Consider the following 24,004-nt stretch of genomic DNA (forward strand, 5'->3'; position numbering starts at 1 on the left):
TATAAGTATTTTTAAGAAAATTTTTTATTCATAAAATTGGATATAGTTCCTTTTAATAGCTTTTTATACCATGCATGTATGTAATATGCAAGGTATACTAAGTTTAGCCCCAAGTTTGTAACGCTTAAAAATATTGATGCTACGGACAAAATTTTTGTATAGTCCGTCCATCCGTCCGTCTATGGACACGATAACTCAAAAACGAAAAAAGATATCAAGCTGAAATTTTTACAGGGTACTCAGGACTTAAAAAGTGAGGTCAAGTTCGTAAATGAGCATCATAGGTCAATTGGGTCTTGGTTCCGTAGGACCCATCTTGTAAACCGTTAGAGATAGAACAAAAGTTTAAATGTAAAAAATGTTCCTTATCAAAAATTAAACAACTTTTGTTTGAAACATTTTTTCGTAAACATTACTGTTTACCCGTGAGGGCGCCTATTAGGCGGAAATTTTATAATATGTACTATACTTGAATATCAGTTATGTATGTGTCACATGTTTGTATGTGTAATGTGATAAAGAAATCAACACTGACTATGCATGGTATTTCAAAAATTAACTCAGTCAATTGTTTGTTTTCACTTGTTTTAAATTAAAATATTAAACAGCTATCGATAAAAAATTGTGATCTGTGGCCCAATATAACAGTATACCATGAATCAAACCGCAATATATCAACTTATAATCATATACCTACCTACTTTACTTGGGGGCGCTTTCTTTAACGTGCATAATCTTTAGAGATCACTATAGGGAACACTATTCATTAACAACTTCAATTGGTGTTTTTATTGACTCGGGCAAACGAAACTTCTTTTTCCTCAGTTATCCTAACCAACATGAACATAAGATGACAAATAAAAAGGAGAAATGTAATATTTAGTGCAGACTTATTATCATTTATCACTGCTAAAGTGCTTTGTTAAATTCGTGGTACCTGACGGTGAGTTTTTTCAAACCTTACCTTACCTCTTGGACATTTTTTATGTAATATTAAAAATAGATGTCATAACATTATTTCACAGATAATATAGCTCCCAAGAAACAATGGAGTGATTCAAAGTAAAATGTATCAGTGGTGCTATAATTTACCCTATATGCTTTATATTTGAATTTATGCTTTTGTAACATGAATAATAATGTAAAAATAGTTCAAGCATAATTTATGATTCATACGTTTTATATTGGTCTAATAAAAAAAAAATTGGATAAGAATATATTTCTTTTGAACTGTCATGACCAATCAACCATTTTAAATTTAAAAAGCTTTTTAGAATTTATAAGGTAAGGGTACCACAATGTATCTATCATATCAATATTTTATATTGTAATAATTGAAGAAATCTGTTTAAAAAAATAATTTGTCATATTTTATGAAGTAAAAAATTCATTTTGGGACAGTTGCAACAATTTACGAGGTCAGTGGCAAAGTGATATTTTGTTTAATAAACTAAGAACTTTGAAATTATTTTATTACACTGATATTTTTTTCAATACAAGACGCAGTACATCTTGTTTCTAATAAATAACAGGCTAGGTTAGGTTAGATAAAAATGGCTGTCCACGGCGGACAAACTTAGGAACTTAGGTCATAGGGCCAGTGGGGTTACCATACATGTGTTTTATCATCTTACCGCTGATAATTTCAGCTCCTCAATTTCCGATTATAACATACAATAAAAGAGAAATTTACAAAATTTGAGAAAAAAGCCGAGAAATTTTTCGGGTACATAACCCTAAACTCATTTAAAAAGTATCTGAGAACACTCCCCATTAAATTATCTTTCGAAGCAAAAAAATTCAAATCGTTTCATCTATTTAGGCGCTTCAATGCCACAGCCAGACAAACGGACACGCCTAGCGGTCAAATCTATTACACCCCTTTGTTTGGTTTGGTGGATAAAAATGACAGAGAAACTAATAAATATTGTGGAAATGATGTCAAACTATGTGAAAAGGAAGGAAATTATTTAATATTCCCATCGCTTCCGCCTTTTTTTGATTACTTTTAAATTTAATATCAATTTTTTTTTCAAGTACTATAAAGGAACCATACAAAATGTTTTCTTAAAAACGAGTGTGTATTATGCTAAAAAGCTTTTACTTTATACCATATTTCTTATTCAAATTTTGATAGTAGTGTCTTATTCACAGAATATTAAAAGTTTCACAAAAAGCTAACTGTTGCTCCAAAAGATTCAATAAAATTCAATCGATTGACCCTTTGCATGAGATAATTCTATTGTTCTTTACCAAATTCAAATTACCCAATAAATAATTATTTAGAAAATATTCATATGAACAATTGAAAAATGGTATTTCATTTATCAGTTGAAAATTCTTGAGAGGCATATTAACGCCACCAAACATGTTTTGTCATAAATAAATTTAATGTTCAGTTAATAGATATATAGATATAACCGATGCGATGCGCCCTTTTTAAGTAAATAAATCTTTTTTATACCTTTGTACCCTCAACAAAATATAAACATGAAAATATTTACCTAATTATAAACCTATAAATGACATCAAAAAAAATGACATTTTAATGATCATATTATTTATTAGGCGCTGCAAAAACATAAAACCACACATACGGTATGAAAACTAACAATTATATCAATTGGTGAAACTAGACTGCCTATTAAATGGTGCAGAAGTTCTTTTAGTTGGATAATTTTATTTCTTTCGTTTGTAATGCAAACGTTTTTTTTTACACTCAGTACTACACAAATACAGGCTACTTCTCGAAGCGGGTTAATTTTCCGTAAAACTGCCAAAAATTCGTGTATCAAACAGTTGAGAGGTATCGTGGGACAACCGGTAGGAACTATATCCCTTTCGTACCTTGATACAAAATAAATGTAGCACTTTTTTATTTGCAAGATTTTTTCGGAAAATTTAAGGTATTTATTTGAAAAGTCACATACTTGTTAGATTTTTTAAAGATGTTAAATTTATATGGACTTCTAGATTTTAGTGTATGAAATAATTATAGCATTATTTAAATCAAGATATACTTCTGATTTAATATTGTTTTGATTGGTATATTTATTATGGCATAACATAAAAATTTCGTTGTCCTTACTATCAATTATCTCTGTTTTCTTTGATTTCTTCTTAAATTTTCTAAATGATAAAACATAACATTTTGACACAAAATACAAATTGACAGTTGTAAAGATTATTGCATTTTCTCAAAATTGATAGCAACCTGAATCGTTGAAAAAGTTTTAGTTTTCTAGGTAACCTAGATGTCGGTTTTTGGTTTCTGTTGCAGTTTTTTTTTTTTTTTTTTATTTAACTCCCAATCAGCAAACAAATATCGTGCGATAAGTGACATACTTCCAAAAAGTTTTATATATCCTATAGAAATCAAATCCTTTGGAATGTTTTCGTCAAATATCGTTTTTACAAAGTTTAAATTAGTCTAAAGTCAAATTTTCCACATGAATGGAGTGATAAATTTTCTATTGAATTTTTCAGGTTTTCAGAGGGTAAATAGGGGGATTCAATTTTTTATTTTTTATTTGATTGATTTAAAAGGACTACTTTGACTAAAAATTACTAAATTAGACTTACTATTACATAGGACGATGTCAGTTCGATAGATCGGACAATGTTAGTAAAATTTTAAAATTGATCCCTGTGAATTTGATATTTTAAAAAACATAGTTATTAACGTACTTCAACCACTGACGACTTAAATTAATAACCGGTAGTGGAGTAGTTATGGAACAAAAAATCTTCATCGTCTGAAACTTCATTGAATTGTCATGTTGATTGATTTCATACAGAAAATGGTAATTATTTTTCATCTACAGCCCATCGATGTTAATTAATACTAAAAAATAACTTTGTACATTTTTTTTCCTTTACACAAATTGACTTAAAATGGAAAGTAGTAAATATGTTTCGTATTTTTTTTCTTCGTCTTCATGTATACACTTAAATTGTAAAAAGTATAGGGAATGAATACTAATTGATCACAGATGTGTTTTCTTAACGAGTATGTAATGAAACGTATCACATTCGCTTCGTTGCAACAGAGTATCATCCAGCAGCGTGTTGCTGTTAGGTTTACTATACGTATATGTATATGTTGGTTATGCTTCTTATTTTTACTTGTAGTACTATTTACTAACTGTACATAAGTAATATTATTATTTGAAAAGAAATAAATACCTTAAAGTTCAAGCATAATTTACATCATTAACTATATATATATATATATATATATGTGCATGGATAGATATATATTTATTTCACAAATAAATGTTTCGCATTACGTTCAGTCGTTGTCTTTCATCTTTAATAATAATACCAGACACACCATACAATACGTATAGTGAAAAAGACGTGTAGAAAATTTTTTCTATTTACCAAACAGGATTCGTAAATCATCCAGAGTGGAATAGTCACGAAAAACGATTGAATTGAAATTTTAAATCAATTGAATTACGGAATTTATTTTCGATTTATAATAACACTAGCGAAAAACTTGGAAATGTATCCAGACATTTGACGATGGTGGGGGTATAAAGTTGATACTAAAAAAAACACTTTCGCAACCCCTAATCATTTCAAGTACACATTTGAAATCATCTAACAAAATTTTTAGGGATTTCAAAGATGAGTAAAGCTTTCAAAAGTTTTTCATTTTCTACCTCCTTCAGGTCAATTCAAGCAGCTCATTTGGTTTAATCGTAACCAATTCCGTTCGCGATATGTCTAGGTTAGCGAGTTCGATTTCCGCCGTCACAACAGTAATTAATTTAATTAATAGTTGTGTTGGGCTGGTGCAGTGTATGGTATAAGCATGATGGTGCACTCAGCCTCTAAAAATAATTGAGGAGCTGATAAATGGTATCACACATATGGTATCACAATGGGCTCTATAGCCTTAGTGTGTCCTTCGTGGGTAGCCAATAAAAAATAACCTAACCTAGCCTATCTCCTTCAAATTAATCAACTTGACATATCAAACTTCACCTCATTTGATTTGAAGGAGGCTACAATGAAAGTTTAGAAATATACGATTAAATGTTACTCAAATGTCTAGTTTGTTTTACGAAAATTTTAATATATATAATTTTTTTTATAGAACTTATAAGATTCCTAAAAAAGGCAGGAAAAGGTACGATTTTGCAAAATGTACCATAATGAAATGTAATGAAGTCACATTTGCTTGTGAGAAAATAAAGAAAATTCGTTTGGATTTAAAAACATTGCCTGACGTGTTGGAAAAATAAAAAATCTAATTATTTTATTCAGAACCAAATTATACAATTAAATACTAATTAAAAAACAGGTAGCAATTTCTCAACTAAAATAATAACAAAAGGTACTTGGGTCAGTATTGCATGAAAAAATTATGAGGAATTATGTCTTTGTCGTGTCCACATGTCTAAATCCTTATTTTAAGAAAATTGGTAGATAAGACTCTATCAAACTTTAATGTAAAAATCGAATAAAATCGTTAATGTTGAATTTAATTCAGTGAAGAATATTAAAGGAAGCAAAAATTCCACCTTCAGTATTTTGTAAACTTTGTGTATTGTAGATAAAACAAAATTATTATCTTTAAGAAGAGTAAGTATATGGTTAATGTTCTTGAACTAAACGTTTAAGCTAAACTAATATATTAAATAATTTTTAAATGTACGATATCTTTGTATATTTTTGACATTTTGTATCTCAAAATAATATAATAATAATTGAAGTATGAGTGTTTTGAATTTGTTTTTAATCTAATAGTATAATGTAACATGCATGCGTTCTTTTATGTTCATTTAAGACAAATATTATAGAATTAGTTTTATGAATTTGTATTTAAATAGAATAATGAAAAATTATTAATATGTTCAAGTTAATTCCTAGATTTAAAGTTATACGCCCACGAGAGCTCTCAAATGTGAATAAGTACTTCGATTACTTAACAAAAAATAAAAACTTCAATTTTCTATTTTGATAAAAACGATGAAAATTGATTTTAAGCAAAATTTTTTGGAAATAAATACTATCGCAATGACCAATTTGGCAATGTATACCACATCTCATACTAATAATTATCCCACACTCAATTCTATTTACTTTGACTTATCTTTAACCCGTCAACACTTGCGTTATGAGCCTTTTTCTCAAATTCGATTTTAATCATTAATAATCTTTATTTTTCAAATAGTATTTATGATTAAAACTTTTTCTATCTTCATATAATTCTATTATCTATTAATAAATATATTTTTGAATTATGAGTTTTTCAGATTTTTACAACCTATCGTCAGTTTTAAATTGTATTTCTATCAGGTCCTTCAGAAAGTGTGATAATTTCTGTCATCACGATATTAGAGGTGTTAGGAAGAAAATATTAGCTTCGAAAATTTTCGAGCCTGTTTTTAATATAAGCAGTTCTCAGGAATATAAAATACTTGTGATAGAAATATGTAGATTATTTCTCAGTTTTCAGATTTTCTCCCTCGAACGTCAATAATTAATCACTTAATCAAACTTTTTTTAATTAGCAATTGGATTAACACAGTTAAAGAATATTTAACGTGCAAAATATTTGACGCATGTGCAGAACGTGTGAGCAAATCATCAGAAGATTTTAAGCGATTAAAGTGTTCTTGTGGTGAATTAAATGAAATATCTTAACATAAAATCCAAATCTACCGCATTTTTGCCGGATCTACTGTTTTTTGAATTCCCAAACAGATTTTTAATCGAAATGACAACTCTACTTCCATTTCGTCGTGATCGCATAACCTTAAGAACGCTGCTAAAAATAATTATTATAAAAAAGAAATTATTTTTCTACTTCAAATGTTCCATTTTGCAACACTTGTTTTGTTAGTTTTTTGTTTTTACTCTTCGATGTAAATATTTAAATGTCAACGACATAATATTCATAATTTCTAGTTTATTGTTTTTCATGGCATATTCTCTTTTGTTTCGTGATTATCATACTAGTTGTTATTTATTGTGTGTGTGTATTCAAATATTATAAATGATACCTTCCACATTCTTGGCAAAAAATATCTTTTCATTTCAAAACAATGCATTTAACTTCTTATTTTAATTTTTGTATTTATTTAATAATACATTAAGCATGAAAAAGAATTTCAATAAAAAATAAATAAAACAACAACAAACTTCACAATCAATTTAAAAAGACGAATTGTTGAAACGCTTGATTAGAATAGTTTCCTTGTGATTACATCAAATTTAAATTTATCAAATGATGTAACCTCAAGAAAAATTCACAACGATTTTGATCGGAATTATGAAAGTCATTCTCAACTATTTTTGGATATTTTAAAATTATCTATGGGTACAAAAAACTAAATTAAAAAGTTTAATCACCGATAATCATTTACAATAGAGAATGCCGTTATGGGGCTCTCCATTAGGAACAAAATCCCTTACAAAACGTGTTCAATAACAAATGTAAACGTTAAATACAAACTCATATACAACTAGTTTACTTTTCTAAATTTGTACATTATATTTGGCAGCTAACAGAATAGTAATGAATTTGGTCAGTTTCAAGTAGGTAAACATACACTGGTTTTCATAGATATGATACACATACACACACAATATATCTCGCATGCTTACGTGACAATTTATCAGTTGGCTCACCATCGCAAGCCGCTCTAAGTAGCTTTGTTCCAAAAGAAAGAAACGAAAGTTACAAAAATAACTATCAAAAATTTCTAAATAGGTTTTATGTCTGAAATCCATGATTCACTATGCAGTATATCAAGAAATAGCTGCTTAAACAGTTTCTTTGTTACAGTTAAATGTTTTCAAGACTTGGCCTTTTTTAATTTCTCGTACCATTCGTTAAAATACCTTTGAATTTCTAGACTCAAAGTAGTTTCTTCCCAAATGGCCGACCGGACTATCAAACCTAAGTATTTGGTACAATAATATTTGGTGATTAGTCCAAATCCAAATCATAGACTAGGAGCATCCACGAAATCACTGCTGAGCTATATCATTAATATATTTCCATAATACATGCCTTTGGTTACGCTGTAATAAAGAGTACTTTCTTGGTGCAATAATATATGTATTCAGAGCATGGTATCAAGTAAAAATTATGTTAGTTTTAGAAAATATTAACTTGCTATACTTTAATTTTTATAATTTTTAAGCAAACACTTATTTTCTTGAATTAAGTATCAATATCGTTAACTCAAGAAATATTTACTTGTTTTAAGAACATCAAAAGCCAATACATAAGTTATATGTTTGAATTGTATAATCTGAAACTAACAATTTTTTTATTAATATTGTTTAATTCAACTAAATGAATATCGCTATATTCAATCTCGTGAGAATGTTAATCTAATTTTCTAAGAATAGTAATTAAGAGATGTATATCAACGTTTAATTCTGGATTCAACTGCATAAAATGAATGAGTTTTAAATTAATTTCAAACATAATTAATTGCATAAAATTGCAAAATTAATCATCAATGATCATTCAGTTTAGTACCAACAATAAAATGAAAAAAATGTATATAAATATTTACATGTAGGCATAACATATAAAATTGATAATTATCAATGTCTACATATTATAGTGTACCTTGCTTGCTTGCTGTACGTTGATATTTCTCTTAGTCCGTCCGTATAGCTATAGTTAGTTTACTTATTGTTAATTAAAAGATAATATATTTTAGTTATTTACTGTATGAAAATTTTTATAGACTTGAAACATTTACTTGAAATAATTGATTACTTTTCAATCTGTAAAGTTAGCAAAAACATATGAGAAATTTTAAAATTCACAATAAATATAATACTTTGAAAGAGCAAAAATTGCATTAAATCAAAGTCAAAATTTAAAAGATAAGTTAAAAAGATGGTTTCAGAATATTTAAAATTATTAAATTTTTCAGGTACGCTATCCTAGACTCGCACTTGAAACATATCTCAGAACATTAACTGATCCTTTTCCTTAGAGCTTTCTCCAAGCTGAAAGGATTTTGAGGATCATGGCCTATTTTTAGTTGTTCCGGATGCACTTGAAACGTAGGTAAGAACACTCTCGCATTAGAAACATAGCTAAGAACTCTCTCCATTAAATTAACACACACACACACATAGCGGTTTTTCCTACTAAAAAACAACTTTTGAAAATTTGAAAATTTTTTCAACTTTTGAAATGCAAAAGAAAAGTTCGTGTTATAAAATCGAATTATCCACTTTGAAGACTCACATAGAAGATGAATCTTAAGTAAAGAAATTCAATGAATTTTACAGATAAAAGTTTTAGAAGATGAAGTATATATACTTTATAAGCTCCTGAACTCTTTTTATATTACAATTTGGATTTTCCAACGTAGCCTGGAATATATCATCCTAAACATAAAACTTGCAGAACGTGTTGAATAAAGCAAATATCAAAGCATGTACGAAAATTAAAGATGTAATTATGGCCGTGAAAAAATCAAAATAGAGACGGGATGGGCATATTGCGAGAACAAATGACCAGCAGTAGCTAGGAGATGAAACATGTTACATGAGACGCAAATAAAAGCCTTAAAGAGACAATTTACTGGAAGGAAATGAATGCAACAGGCTAAAAAAAAGCATATTTGAAAATAAATGGGCAGGCTTTTCCCCAACAAGTGGTTTGATACGGTTTATAATAATAATTATCTCCTGAGCAAGAAAATGACCGTCGGACACATCCTTTTAACTAACCAGACTTGGCCATGCATATTTATGCAGTAGCTTCAATAATATTTATATAAAAAAACAGTAGAGTTATCTCGAATGAGTTGAAGTTAATGAGTTAATCAAGAATATTGTATTTAGTAAATCTTCATTAGTATTATAATTATTAGCTTCATAATACAAAATGGATATTATAAATGATAATTACATAGATAAATAATAATTAATAATAAAAACAAGCTGATATTAATAAGTACCTAAACAATAAAATAATATCTTTGCAATTCTTATAAACTGAGTCTAAGAAATAATAATACCTATATTTGAAAATTGATTATTATTCCAGTCCATTAAACAAATAAATGGATACATCTTTGAATGAACTCGTCGAATAAATATTGTATTATTTATAAATGTGTGTTCATAATCGATAAAATAGTTATAACATTAATCTTTTCAATATATCTAATAAAACCAATATTTCATATATAATATGATTCAGATGTTCAGTGAAGTTAGTGATCGGATTCTTTAAAAACACTAGCTAGGCTTGACGGATCATTTCGTTCAAAAAGCTGTATATTTCAGCTATTTGTTGCGTGCGTAGTCATGGTAGGGACAATAAAATCGATGCTAGCGCTTCCAGTGAAAATTTTTGCGATATAGGAGGTTGTTATGACTAATTTGCAATTCTTTACATGTTAATGTTACAGAAAATATTAAATTAAAATTATTGAAAAACACTAATTAATTAAACTTAATGCATTAAAAATTGTGAAAATAAGAAATCGAATTGCAGAAATATTATTTTTCAAATGTATATTATCATAATTATTTATTTAAATTTGTGAGACAATAATATAATATATGCATCCATACAATTCTATAATTAAAGAAGTGTGTCGTTACCATGGAAACGCCTCCAATAAAACTCACGCACGGTGCGAATACAAAGAAAAAAACCTGGTCAACTTAAATTTTTAAATAAATAAAATCGCAATTCATAAAAATAACTCTTAAGGTTATCGCTATTAAAAGGTAGATTTTTTGGCTTACTTTAAACCGAATTTCCTCCGAAAGAAATTCAGCTATTGTTTTTGTAATGATTGAAATAATTTCTTCAAGTGTTCATCTGGGTTTTGGTATTCGAAAGGTCAAGTATTTTTAATCTATTTTAAGCAAGAAAGATCTCTTGTGATTCTTTTTCTAGACGCTAAGTTTTCGACAAAAAATTCAAAATGAAATACACTATTTATGAAGAGGGCATTCGTTTAGCTAACGCAGCTCCTGCAATAAAAATTTTTATATTTTTAAATGGTTGAATAATCGTATTTTTGGCAACTTATAATAATATAAAATTATGTTTAATACTAATTTTCATCTAAATCGAATATGAAATTTTTGTGACTTTTGCGATTTTAATTATAGCCGATTATTTCTCAATTTAATCGGAAAGTGGTAGCCTTACTCTGTGACAGAAATAAATAAAACATTAAATGAATTTGTTTACCTGATTTTTGGATATCCAATATTGGGTTAGTTTCGACAATGGGATAAAACCCGAAACATGTTAACGTATTTTTAAATAAAAGAGTGGAATTGCAAATTATAATTAATAAATAAATATTTTTTAAATAATTGATTTGCAAAATTTTATTTTTCTAAAATCGAATCCAATATTAATTTGATTAAAAATCACGAGCTATCAGTTTTTTACTTATATGACAAACATTACCTAATTAATTGCCTGAAATTGATTTAGGAAATCGCTTTTCATATGTGATTTTGATAAATATCTCAGGAACTACGCATACAATCAATCATAGAGAAAATTTAATTTTTGCTAAAATTACCTTATGGACCGAGTTATATCGAAATTTTCTTTATTTTTTGCAAATCCCTTATAATCACAGAAACTTCTTGTTTTGGAATTTTCGGGAAAAAAAGCAGCATCATCAAGTAAATTTCACCCAAATAAGTACAGAAATCGGATTCATTTTGAAATTGGAGGAGTTTTTTAAGGTGTCGCCCCAAATTATCTATATTTCAAGGAAATACATTTTTACAAATAGTAGAAGAAACAAGGATAGAAAAAAATTTAGGAAAGATGTGACATAGTGGATATATAAAAAGAAAAAAATAAAAACTATATCTTTGGCGGGGATCAAACTCAAGCGTTCTACCACTTAAGCATACTTTTACATTTCAATTGTGCGGTGTTTACTTAACAAACATAAACACATTTGAATCGATGACCTTTTATTATAGCGATAAATTTTATTTTTTAAAAGTATACAATGTCAATGTTTTGAGTATAAATAGTATATACCGATAGACGTTTATGTCACCACTATATAAATTTACATAAAAATATCATATTTTAAAATCAACTAACTATTGTATTATTATTATTATTATTATTATATTATATGCCGAGTACTTAAATTTAATTATACACCTGATATTACAGTCATCACGAAAAATCAATAAAATTAGATTAGAAAGTTAGGAAGTCTTAAGGAAAAAATCAGAAATCGTGGAATCCTGAAGAAGTAAGACCGATAACTTTCTGGATGAGTAAATTTTTGTGAATATATTACTTCGCCGCAGAACCTTAGACAAAATTTTAAATTACTCTTTTCACGAGTTATTTGATTACAAACAGATAGTTCGTCTCACTCAAATGTATATTTAAAGGCATCATAGACACCTCGCAACGTTAATTTTATTTTCAGGACAAACCCAATGTCTTTATTAGTTAAGTAAAAATACTGTTCAAGACATTAAAATACCTTTTAGAAGTTTACCTAAGTAATACAAAATAATTTTGTTATAGCTTGAGGCATACAACTTGTATTATACGATATATTAGTTATAAACATTATGAAAACATTTTATTCTGTAGATATACATACAATAATCGTTAAGCCGTTTAATGTTTTCTTTAGGTCATTTAATAAGTATCAATAAATAATTGTTAATCATATTGTTCAATAATAAAATTGATATTTTATTATTTTTAATTTCTTTTAATATATTTTGGTATTTTGTATAAATATGTCGTTAATTACGATGATTTTTAGGATTAAAAAAAATAACGGTCAAGATAGGAATTAAGTTTAGAAAACAAAGATCCCTACCAGAATCTTGTTCACAAGTAAATGAAAAATTTAATGATTTAAACAATTATTTTACATTTTCTAAATCACACACTTTGCACATGCCTTTTCGATATAATTGTCTGTACCTAACGGTTTAAAGAATAGATGCCTGATTTTATAACTGTTTAATAACAATTATGAAAAAAGCAGACCTCCGACTCTTAATTTCCTCCAAATACTAAATAAACTAAACTGAATTAATCATCATTATTTACTTTTCTACTTTAAAGTTCGAAATCCGAAAAGTAAAATTGAGTCAACCTCGAAAACCTTTTTATTATCATTTTTTTCTTAAACATCTTTAACAAATCTTACCTTATGGACTGATTTGTTTGGAATACTCAATACTTATTTCTATCAGATTTCATCTGAAAAAAGGTTAGCTTTCCTTTGGATGCACCTGATATTACAGACAAGATATGGACTTTTTGTAAATTCATTCCAGTAGAAGATGCAGAAGATACTTATCGCTCGCAGTACCTATCGCTCGCAATTCCTTTTTGCGAATGCTCTTTCGAGAAAGCTCATTGCAATTTAATGTAAGGTTTTTATGGTAAAAAAATTAGATCAAAGACTCAAAAAAGAAATAATAAAATAAAACGAATTCATGTCAGAACAAACCATGAATATCGCATATAATTAGCTTCACCTTGACTATATAGCATTTGGGACATGACAAAACATAATCTTGAAGCTTTTGAACACTGAATAACTAGTTTGATAAAATAGGGGATAATCCTGATGTCGAATGGGCCATATTACCCATAAAAATTTAAAACTAGACTTGATACACTGACAAAATTTGAAAGTGAAATTAAAATTGATTAAAAAACGAAGGAGTTATAAGCAGTCAAAGATTGCAATCAAAGGTTGTCCATCTACTTTTAGCAAAACAAAGTTTTATATGACATAATTATGGCGATTTCCTCGTCACTGGTGGTTGTCTCTTGCGTAATTAGGAATTTTAATCGTTCATATCTTGCATACTAGTAAAGATTTTTAAATACCAACTTCAGTTTTCTGCACGTCCAGTGAGAATTCTTCACCTGAAGTGATGGAAAACATTAAGTTCGATTCCCTATTATTTCAACATAAAATATTTGTAAGATTTTTGCTAACCATTCTCTTAACTTTTATTTATCATTTCGTTTATTGTCAAATATAGACGCAGTAAAATACGCAGTTCTTGCCATACCATACTATTGTTTGGTAATTAAATACAAAGATTTTCGGTTTTCATTATCACAGTTTATTTATATTTAACAATTAATTTATTAGAGCCTATTTTTATGTCCGGAATTATGATTCCATAAAATCAATTTAAATAGAGAATCATAAGCTCATGAGTACCTATTGTGTATACATCATTGATTTTCATTAACATTAATAATAATATTGACAATAATAATCTGTTTAATGAACTATAACATTAGATTAACTATATAATAATTCGACTAAATAGAAATTGAAATTCGTACCATCTTGTAACTCTCATCATTGTTAGTTAAGGCACTTTCACTTGAAAAATATTTATTGATTGTCTTGAAATCAATGAATTTTAGTTTAATTATGCGTTTTAAGCTCATATAGGGCTAGGTTCCCATGTATTATTTGACGGTAGTTTAAAAAGCTGAAAGGTTGGAAGATTTTTTGTTAAGTTAACCCACAATAAGTTTTTCCTCTACAAAAATTGATGAATATTCTATGAAGACAACTTTTGTCGTTGGACACTCGGTAGGAACTATGCCCGTTTCACTATAATTTATGTATTTTAAATTATTTAAAATTTTTAATTTAAATAAATAATAAAAAGAAGCAATTCACCTGAGAAATCTATCTTCGTCATGTATTTTTTGTAATAGCAACTTTCAAGGTGGCAGACGCAGGATTTCTTTCCTTGTTTAATATGATACAATTTGATTCATTTGTTATTGAATTATTTTCTTATTTGAATACCTCCTCAAAAGATAATCATTACTTCTAAACTTGTCTCTTGAAAAAAACCGCCCGGTTTAGGAAAATGTTCGCATTTAAAAAAATTTGATACAATCTGCAACAGCGCCTGAAATTATCAGCCGTTCTAAAATCAAACTATATTCTACTGTCAAATACTATGCTTGGATCTAGACCTGTATGAACACATAAAAATATTTTATTGATTGTCTTAAACCAATGAATGAAAATTTAAAGTTTAATTAAGCGTTTTAAGTTCATATTCAATTGACTTCACGTTTTGTTTGTTTTAACAATATTAGCATAAAAGAATGAATAATAATAAAAACTAATATTAAAATTTTATATTTCATAAAAATTTATAGTTATAATTAAATCTAAGGAGTATGTTGTATGTACGTGTATCCTTAATGTTTAATTATGAAAATTTTAATTACTCCAAGCGAATCATTTGAATTGTAAAGTAAACTATTATTATTATACATAGTGCATCGATTAACATGATATTGCGACACTTAATTAAAAAGTTAGAAAACTGAGATAGAATTATTATGGACACTGGGAAAAAAACTGAGCCAAATCAAATGGGAGTAGGGTATTTTTGTTTTTATTTATTTATTTATTTTTTTGTTGGGAAAATCGCTGATAACGGCAAGCAGTCATATAACCGACATAAGCAGGCTTAAATTTAAGGAAAAGCAGCAGTGATCCATGGAATAAATAAATCAGTTCATTCACACATTTAAACAGTTTTGTTGTAAATTTCTATGGTTTTTTAATATACATCTATTTATTCAACCCCTTTTGAAACAGACGTTTATTCACCCCATGTTGTGACACAATTTTAACCTGTTACTATGGGTATATCTGAATTAACCTGCTGTTGCAGGGCAAAATAATTTTTCCAATGGCTAAAAACAGAGTTTGGGTATATTATTATGCAGGAATTGCTTAAGTTTATTTTAATTACTCTGAATGAATAAATTTATCAAGGAATAAGAAGTTGCTAAATATTTAACAAATGGTATTTGACTCAACAAAAAATTGGAGATTTTCTTAAAAATTATTTTTCAAAGCCACTACCCTGCAAGATACATCAAACACCAAGTCCAAATGAAAGACTCAAGGAAAAGATACAATTTGATAAATCTTACTTGATTTCCCAGAAAAACACGATTGTAAGGGTATTTGTTGCAATTAATATTGGTCTCAGATCTTAAAAGAAGGATTTTTTTTGTTTTACAGAGCTGTGTCAGCCTTGTCTTTGACTTGTCAGCCTTGTACTTGACTTGCTATATAATCGAGAGTCAAAATTGTTTTCTGTACAATGATTAAGCTTTAAATCAAAATTATAGCTTTATAAATTTGTATATAACAAATATCTTACAAACACATAGAGCTATTAACTATCTTTCAAAGTAAATAAATGTTTATAGAAATGTTTTGAACTGTTTTAAACTATTAACTTTTCTTTTGTATATACTTGGGTTCACCACAAATAACATTTATAGTGAAACATGTTATATACACAAATTGATATTATCTTTTGGATCATGTTTTCCAAAGTACCATAACATTAATATATTATACAGGATGGCTTACCAAAATTTCCTATGCAATGCAAAACATAATCAGAAAGTTATAGCCCTAAAAATTATCAAATGAAAACCAAATTTTATTATTAAAAATTTTTTGCTTTATGGTAATAATAATATTTAATCGTTATTTTGTTAAAGGTAAAATAAGTTAATTTTACAACTTTTTGTTTTAAGTTTGCAATTCCACTTTTTTATTTAAAATTATTTAAATTTAGTTTACATGTTTCGGGTTTTATCCCATTGTCGAAACTGTGAAGACATCGTTACAGGTGGCTCTTATTTATACAAAAATTTTTTAAACAATTTTTTGAAAAACAAAATACGTCATGTTATGTTAAAAACAAATTATGTAACAAATAGCTAGTAAAAAATAATATTCAATAAAGTGTATTAGAATATACCTTCATTGAATAAGTCAAAAAATAAAAATAAAAAACAATGAATATTGATAAAAAAATTCTTGGAATTAACTATAAATAAATAAATAAATATAAATAAATATTTAGAATATTTCTTCCGTGTCTGAAAATATAAATTTTATATTAGTGAAAATAACTTGGATGGGAAACATTCGATTTGTTCATTCAATAGAGTGTTAGGTCCTTTTTTATGTTTATGGATTTCCAAACCTTCCAACACATCCAGTAAAATTAACTTATTTTACCTTTAACAAAATAACGATTATCATGGACTTCCACAAATTGAAGCTCTCAACAATCAATCAATAATAATATTTGTTTATTGTTGCAAGACCATTCAGTTTTGGTGCTTTTAAAAGCGATTTTGACAAACCTGCAATAAAAATCAGTGAAAACCTTGTGACCCCAAATTTTTTAAATAATAAGCAAACTTATTTGTCTTATATTTTGGTTCAAATATTTGTTAGAATGTCATAAAAATCATTTCGGTTTCAATCTTACTACAAGACAGATATGGTCTGAGTACAATCGTAGGTGTTCCAAAGATCTTATATCACTTCTAAGGTTCTCTATTACCAAAGATATTGTGGCTATTACAGGACACTGGTTGGGTGGCAGGCATGCTGAACGCCTGGACCAGGCAGTGTAAACGACTACTGCAAGAGCTGTCACAGTGGTGAAGATGAGGATACGTTGTCTCATTTTTTCTGTCATCGCCCAGCTCTTGCCATGAGAAGATGGGTTTACTTGAGCCAGCCTCTCTTTGACGACCTCTTAAACCTTAAGTCCGTCGACGTCAACGCACTCCTGTTGTACTTAAACAGCTCCAAATGGTTCATGGAGTAGTGGCTGAGGATGGGCCTACCGTTTTTCGGCATCAAAACAGACCCTATGGTCTAAGTGTGTCCCACCTCAGGACAGCCACTCTAACCTAACCTAAATTTGGGGTACATACAAAAACATTAAATAAGTCAAATTTAATACTAACGAAATAATTTTTATAATTAGTTTTTTAAAATTCTTCTCAACTTAAATTAGTTTTCAGTCACTTTTTAACCATTTAAAAATGCGTTTTTAATAATGTATGGGAAGTTTCAGTAATTTTTACGGTCTAGTTTTACTTACTTTTTCGGTTACTAAAAATAAAAATAAAACAGTACTTATGGTGCTTACAAAATGGACTAACAAAGAGAGCTGCCATTGGGACGGGAGCTTATAGTATCCTTGCAAGCACAATTACTTAATGTAAATGTCTATAAAGGAGCTTAAAAGGCCACACTGTATAGTAAGTAAGTATACTAAGCAATGTTTGTATGTATAATAGTACTTATAGAAGACAACTTATTATAATAATAAAAAGTAGTTGTTATATGTACAAACATAAAAGTTATTGGTATGTAATATCAAAAAACGTTATTATACATAACAACGTCTGTATGTACGTACGTAATACGTATGTATGTATGTATGAAAGATGCTGTAATAATATTTATTTTAATGGTTTTAAATCGATTTCTGATAATAAAACATCGTATGTATTTAAAATTGTATTATAAATGTTTATATATGTACATATAGGTACAATAGTTTCTAGGTGTATACAGAATGTATACGAGAAAATTACATTTTAACCAGGTTTAATATCCTGAAACAGTCCTCTTTACACTTTAGAAATAAAATTGGCTTTTAGTTTAAACATCATTTATATGGATTCCAAAGTGAAATTGCAATTTAAATATTTTCTACGCCAAAAAGTTCGTCTCAAAAATCTTTGTTTCAACAGAAATACTTTAAAATAAGATGTTTAAAGTATGGCAAAGTATAATTCTGATATTTTTTCAAGATGGACCGATTTTGATGAAATTTTGTATTTGTGTTCAAGTGGACGCGAGAATGGTTTAGATTCATAATTCGGCCCACTACAAAAAATTAAAACCCATGAAATAAATGGTGGCAACGCATATAAATAATATATTACATTACATCTTACTATTTAAATGTATTTATTTGTGCTCCCACCATATTTATTTAGAATTATGAACAGCTATTTGAATATTATTGAGATGTTCTTTTTTATTATTCAAGTACTGTGAATAGGTATTTACAATACCTGAATAATTCTGCCGAAGTCTCCAGCCAGGCCATAGGCCAGTTATTCCAAAGCTCCCCATGACCGACTATATATTTTTTTTAAACTGATATTTACGAAAGTATTTACGAAAATTAATTTTATGCCTTTGTATAACATTAAACAAATGTTTTTTCCAAATTGATCGCAAAATTTCTTGCATGGAAAGCGCGTATTTAACATCTAAGCTACACATCTCAGTATACAATTAATATTTTAGTCTCTAAGCCAGAGAGAAAAAGTTATTTTCTTTAATTATTTGGATACTCTGTGCCAATAACTTTATTGATACTCATCTTCATCTTTCCTTATGATACATCTTACACAAATATAATTTTACGGTATTCACTGAAAAACAAAACGAGTCTTGATAACGAAACATCACACAAATTCCAAACAAAAGAATATCAATAACTACATAATTTTAAAACAAGTTAATAAACATAAAAAAAGTCATTCGAAATATAAAAAATATTTCAATTTTTTAATCATTGTTTAAAAAAAAAAATACCGAGTGTTAATTTGAAAATTTAACGACATATAAAATCTAATGATAAGTGAAATATCTAAATGGGCTTGGTTGAGTATGACTAATATATGAAATAAAATAATTTAACTAGCATTTAAATTGATTTCAAACATAAAAATTTAGAAATTAAATTGATACTAACAAGCATTACTCATTCACTTAAAGTATGCAATGGGCAGTGCCAGTTTTAACACATGACATCGGAGTTTGATTGATATACTTTTAATCCTCTACTTTTAAATGCCAGGGTCTATTATTCATTAGTTCTTGATAAAGAAATTTACCTTATTAGTAAATCATATTTGGATTTTTGAAATCAAGGAATTAGTATTTTAGCGAACTTTTATTCATTTAAAAAATGTGTATGAAAGTATTTGCGTGGTTTTATTACTAATAATAAAATTTCTAATAAAATATCAAAAATATTCGTACCGCAGGAGCTGTATTGTTTGCAAAGTTTGTAAGGGACGGAACGACTTGCCAAAGCCTGTGAAATTTCCAGCCGAACTAAATGACTCCAGGCCTATCGGACCCAAGATGTTTATAAAAATTTATTTTCTTCGAAATAGCGCATATAAATTTCTTTAAATTTATTTCCTTTCATATAAAATTTTAAGTTTTATTGGTATTTTAACTACCCTTAGATTTAATCACAATTAAAATATTAACTGTATAAAATAAAAATGCATTTTTAAATGCTCATTATAAAAGTAAATACTCATTTATTTGTTCAGGTTTTTTTTCATTTCATTAAAGCTTAATTACGTGGGTTTGGCTTATTTTATAGTTTTCATATACACAACGAAATTTTATATATTTTATACCCAGTGTATAAGTAAAAGAGTCAGCATTTAGTTCATTTTCAATAATATATAAGAATATACTATTTTTGTCGTAATGTTTAAGGAAAAACCAAGGTTTTAATACAAAAATTGTCAATTTTTAAACGAATGTATGAATTAAAATCAAAGAATACATTCACATTAAATTAAAGGATCATATTTTTGACACTGCTTGTCAAAAATGAAAATATCCTTTTGGATGCATTAGGAAATTGTACATTTTAAAATTACCAACAAATATATGATAATATTTTACTCTTCTCAGGGCTTTCATATAATTTTGATTCTTAAGTCACCGTAATGGAATTTCACAAATTAAATCAATCTCTAATAAATTGGTGGAGTAAACAAATATAATATCTTTTGCACATCCTTTTAGGTTCAGTTGTTTAAAAAACTGTTAACCATGGGGATTAAAAACTGAAAATTATAAATTTATGAAAAGGTATATTATTGTAAGTAAAAAAAGATACACTGTATTGTATGAAACAAACAGTTTTGTCCTTTTAAAGATCTAGTGATTCTTGTTTCTAATAGATCTTATTCAAGATGCATGGTTACCGTAGCCAAATTTTACTTTGGAGAATGGCACATCATTTTAATTGTCTGGAATCCTTCAATGGAAATCAAATCCGAGCTTCCGGGATGAAATATGGTATTCAAATTTATTCGCTTCAAGTTGTATCTTTTATATAACCATTGTTTTTTGTTCTGATGCCAGGAACATCACTTCACCCCTTTAAATTATCTTTTAAAATCTTCTTCTAACAACGAATATGTTATCCACGCAACTTTAGTTCGAAAAAGTTGCATTTTTGATATAAAAATTTGTGCCTTTCCTTAAATAATCACTCAACTATTTTTCAATTATCTTTCAATCACATTCAATCATATGAACATTGAGGGATGATAATCTTCTCCAATAAAGAAACATGTAAGTTATCGATAGTTTTTGATGGAAAATTAAGAAAATACAGCAATTCGATCCAAAAGATCTAGAATATGAGTTAAAATTAAAATTGAGTGGGTACGATAGTTAACTAGCATTAGTGCCTAATGTGTAATTCTTAAAAACAACCTTGAATTTGGTCTTACTTATTGCTAAATTCAAAATAAAATTTTTAACGTTTGCACTATTTTGTTTTCGCCTTGTACACATTTCATTTCATAAAAATTTATAATTCATATGCAAATGATTTATTAAAACCAATATAATTTCTTGAAACTTGTTAACAGATGAATTCATTTCAAATGTTTTTTAATTGATTAAAAAACAAATATAATATTTTTCTATACACAGACATATATGTATAAAACGCTATGATTCCTACATCAGATAACAACACAAAAACTATAATCTTTAAAGTTAATTAACATGAAGATGTGGCTTAAGGCTTGAATGGTTGATGATATACCACTTTTGACGCACTGTATGTATAAGTTATACTTATGTTGAATTTAATATCTCTTTAGTCTCGTTAAAAGTGTATTTTATATATTAAAATATATATTATTATTATTTTACTGAAGGTTATAAAAATTAAATAACAAGACAAATTGATTGCAAATTTAAACCTGTCAATTATTTCGTCAAATTAACTCATGTTATTCTGTATGCCAATGATACATTTTATATCAAGTTTCTTGAAAATTAATCTTTGTTATAAATTGTTCCATTAATATTTATATAATATATATTTATATTTAATTGAAAATTTATTGATTGTAGTTTATGTTTTATATTGATTATATTCCAATATTTTTGCAAAAGTACCTACTTACTATAATGTTTAACATTTAATTTTTTTTATAACTATAACGCTGCATAAAGTGTTTTCAGTAAAAAACGGAAAAAGGTATTAACCAAAGATTTTTGTAGGGTGTATAGGTATACATATAAAAAATATAGAGGAATAGAAGCGATTGGTTTTTTAAATTTTCGATCTTAAATTGGCAGGTCAAAAACACATGTAAAATGTAAATTAAAATGAAAAGTGAAAAAAAAGTTTTTTTATTTAACCTTTCGATTAAATCGTTAATCTATAATGTTATATAAAAAATCCAATCTATGATAAAATTAATATTGATTTCTATCGTGAAAAGTTATCGTTAAATTGATATTTAAATGTTTCCTTAAAGTAATTTTAATAAAACGATTGTTAAACTGTAATTATTACGAGTTTTATCGCAAATTAAGACTTATTAATGTAGGGATCCATACCTGAAAAATTGGTTTAAAGAAATTAAAAAACGGGGGTTATTAAATTTTACTTGTTAATTGTGTTACATACGCATTTATTTGCGCTCCCACCAATTTTATTAACTTGCTTAGCTTGCATGAGAGAAACAAGAGTTGGCTTTGCCAATTAACTGTTCCATCCTGTGAGAGGAAATATCAATAAAGCAGATAATATCGACAAATATAAATTCGACAAAACAGGTATACTTATCGTACATGAAATAACATAATATGAAGACTTCCTTTTCGAAGGAAGTTATCTTTTCGTTATACGATTGTCCCAAAAACTATGTTTTTAACATATCGTTAGTTACAATTAAACATGTTATTGACAGAAAAAGAATTTTTTGGGTGATATTAAGAGAATCATTTTGTTTTATGAAATCTCTTGAAATTTCTTACATCTTCTGTGTTAAATCTAAAACTACTTTTTAATGCATACAGAGAACGTTATTTTACTCCGAATATGATCTTGTCAAGCACAAGCTCTGAGAAGACGAACATATTTCCTTAGACTGTATACATTTTTATAAAGCAGTTCTTTAAAAACTGCAAATCTACGTTTTAATATGAAAAATGTGACGCTACAATGTGAATCTAAACGCGGTGCTATGAAAACATATAAAAATCAGAAAATAAACAATAAAAATTCATACAAAGTAATAAAACAAACAACATGGTTGAATACTTACATTCGTTCAGCTTCTTTAGGTAAGTTCCTTGGTACTTGTGTTAGACCACGATGTGAACAATCCACATGTAAACCAGAACAAACACATACACGAGGACATTGCCGTAATTGTGGTGTTATTATTTCACCTAATTGTATTTGTATATCATTATTTGTTGGTGATTGTGATAATGGTTCTGTGTTTACACCAATTATTATATTATTATTAAATACAATTACTAATACACTACACCATACAAGCATTACCATTGTTGTCAGCAATGCTTTCATTGTACCACACCTCCCCATTGTTATAACAATGTTTGTTTGTTTTTTCTACGTAAAAAACAATAACAATTTGTTGGTTTTTTTTTTGGGTATCTTTAGTTTTAGTTTACACTTTTGTTCATGATTTTTATTTTTACAACATTGGCGGGCGATGTACACAACACTCACACACTAACTATATGATTTGTGATGATTTTTATTCAATGTAAACTTTTTTTTGTCTTTTGGCAAACAGGATCAAAATCTGTAACAAAAGAAATGAATATATTAAATTATGAAATATAAAGAATATAATCCTATGGATATTTTTTTATTCTTGGAATAGATATTAGGCCACCTACTTTGTTTTTATCGAAATTTGTAAAACTTCGATAATACAAGATAATTTGATTAGATCTGTAGCTACTAGCCGTTTTTTGTCAATCTAGCTTGTTTTTCTGCTGGTCCGCGAGATATTCCTTCATCAAATTCCATGGTTTACCCC

At 27.6% G+C, this 24,004-nt stretch overlaps 1 protein-coding gene across 3 annotated transcripts in view; it reads right to left on the bottom strand.

Annotated features, from left to right (window-relative positions):
• LOC123299080 (protein slit) overlaps positions 1 to 23,578 on the bottom strand; it is a 361,559-nt gene extending 337,981 nt beyond the window's left edge. For all 3 annotated transcript variants that reach the window (XM_044881293.1, XM_044881294.1, XM_044881291.1), the window contains exon 1: positions 23,255 to 23,578. In XM_044881293.1, coding sequence (XP_044737228.1) covers positions 23,255 to 23,541 — 287 coding nt within the window. In that variant the 5' untranslated portion in view covers positions 23,542 to 23,578. The remainder of the gene's footprint in view (positions 1 to 23,254) is intronic.
• Between the last annotated feature and the right edge of the window lie 426 nt (positions 23,579 to 24,004).

Source organism: Chrysoperla carnea, chromosome 4, assembly GCF_905475395.1.
Source record: "Chrysoperla carnea chromosome 4, inChrCarn1.1, whole genome shotgun sequence".
NCBI classification, from domain to species: domain Eukaryota; kingdom Metazoa; phylum Arthropoda; class Insecta; order Neuroptera; family Chrysopidae; genus Chrysoperla; species Chrysoperla carnea.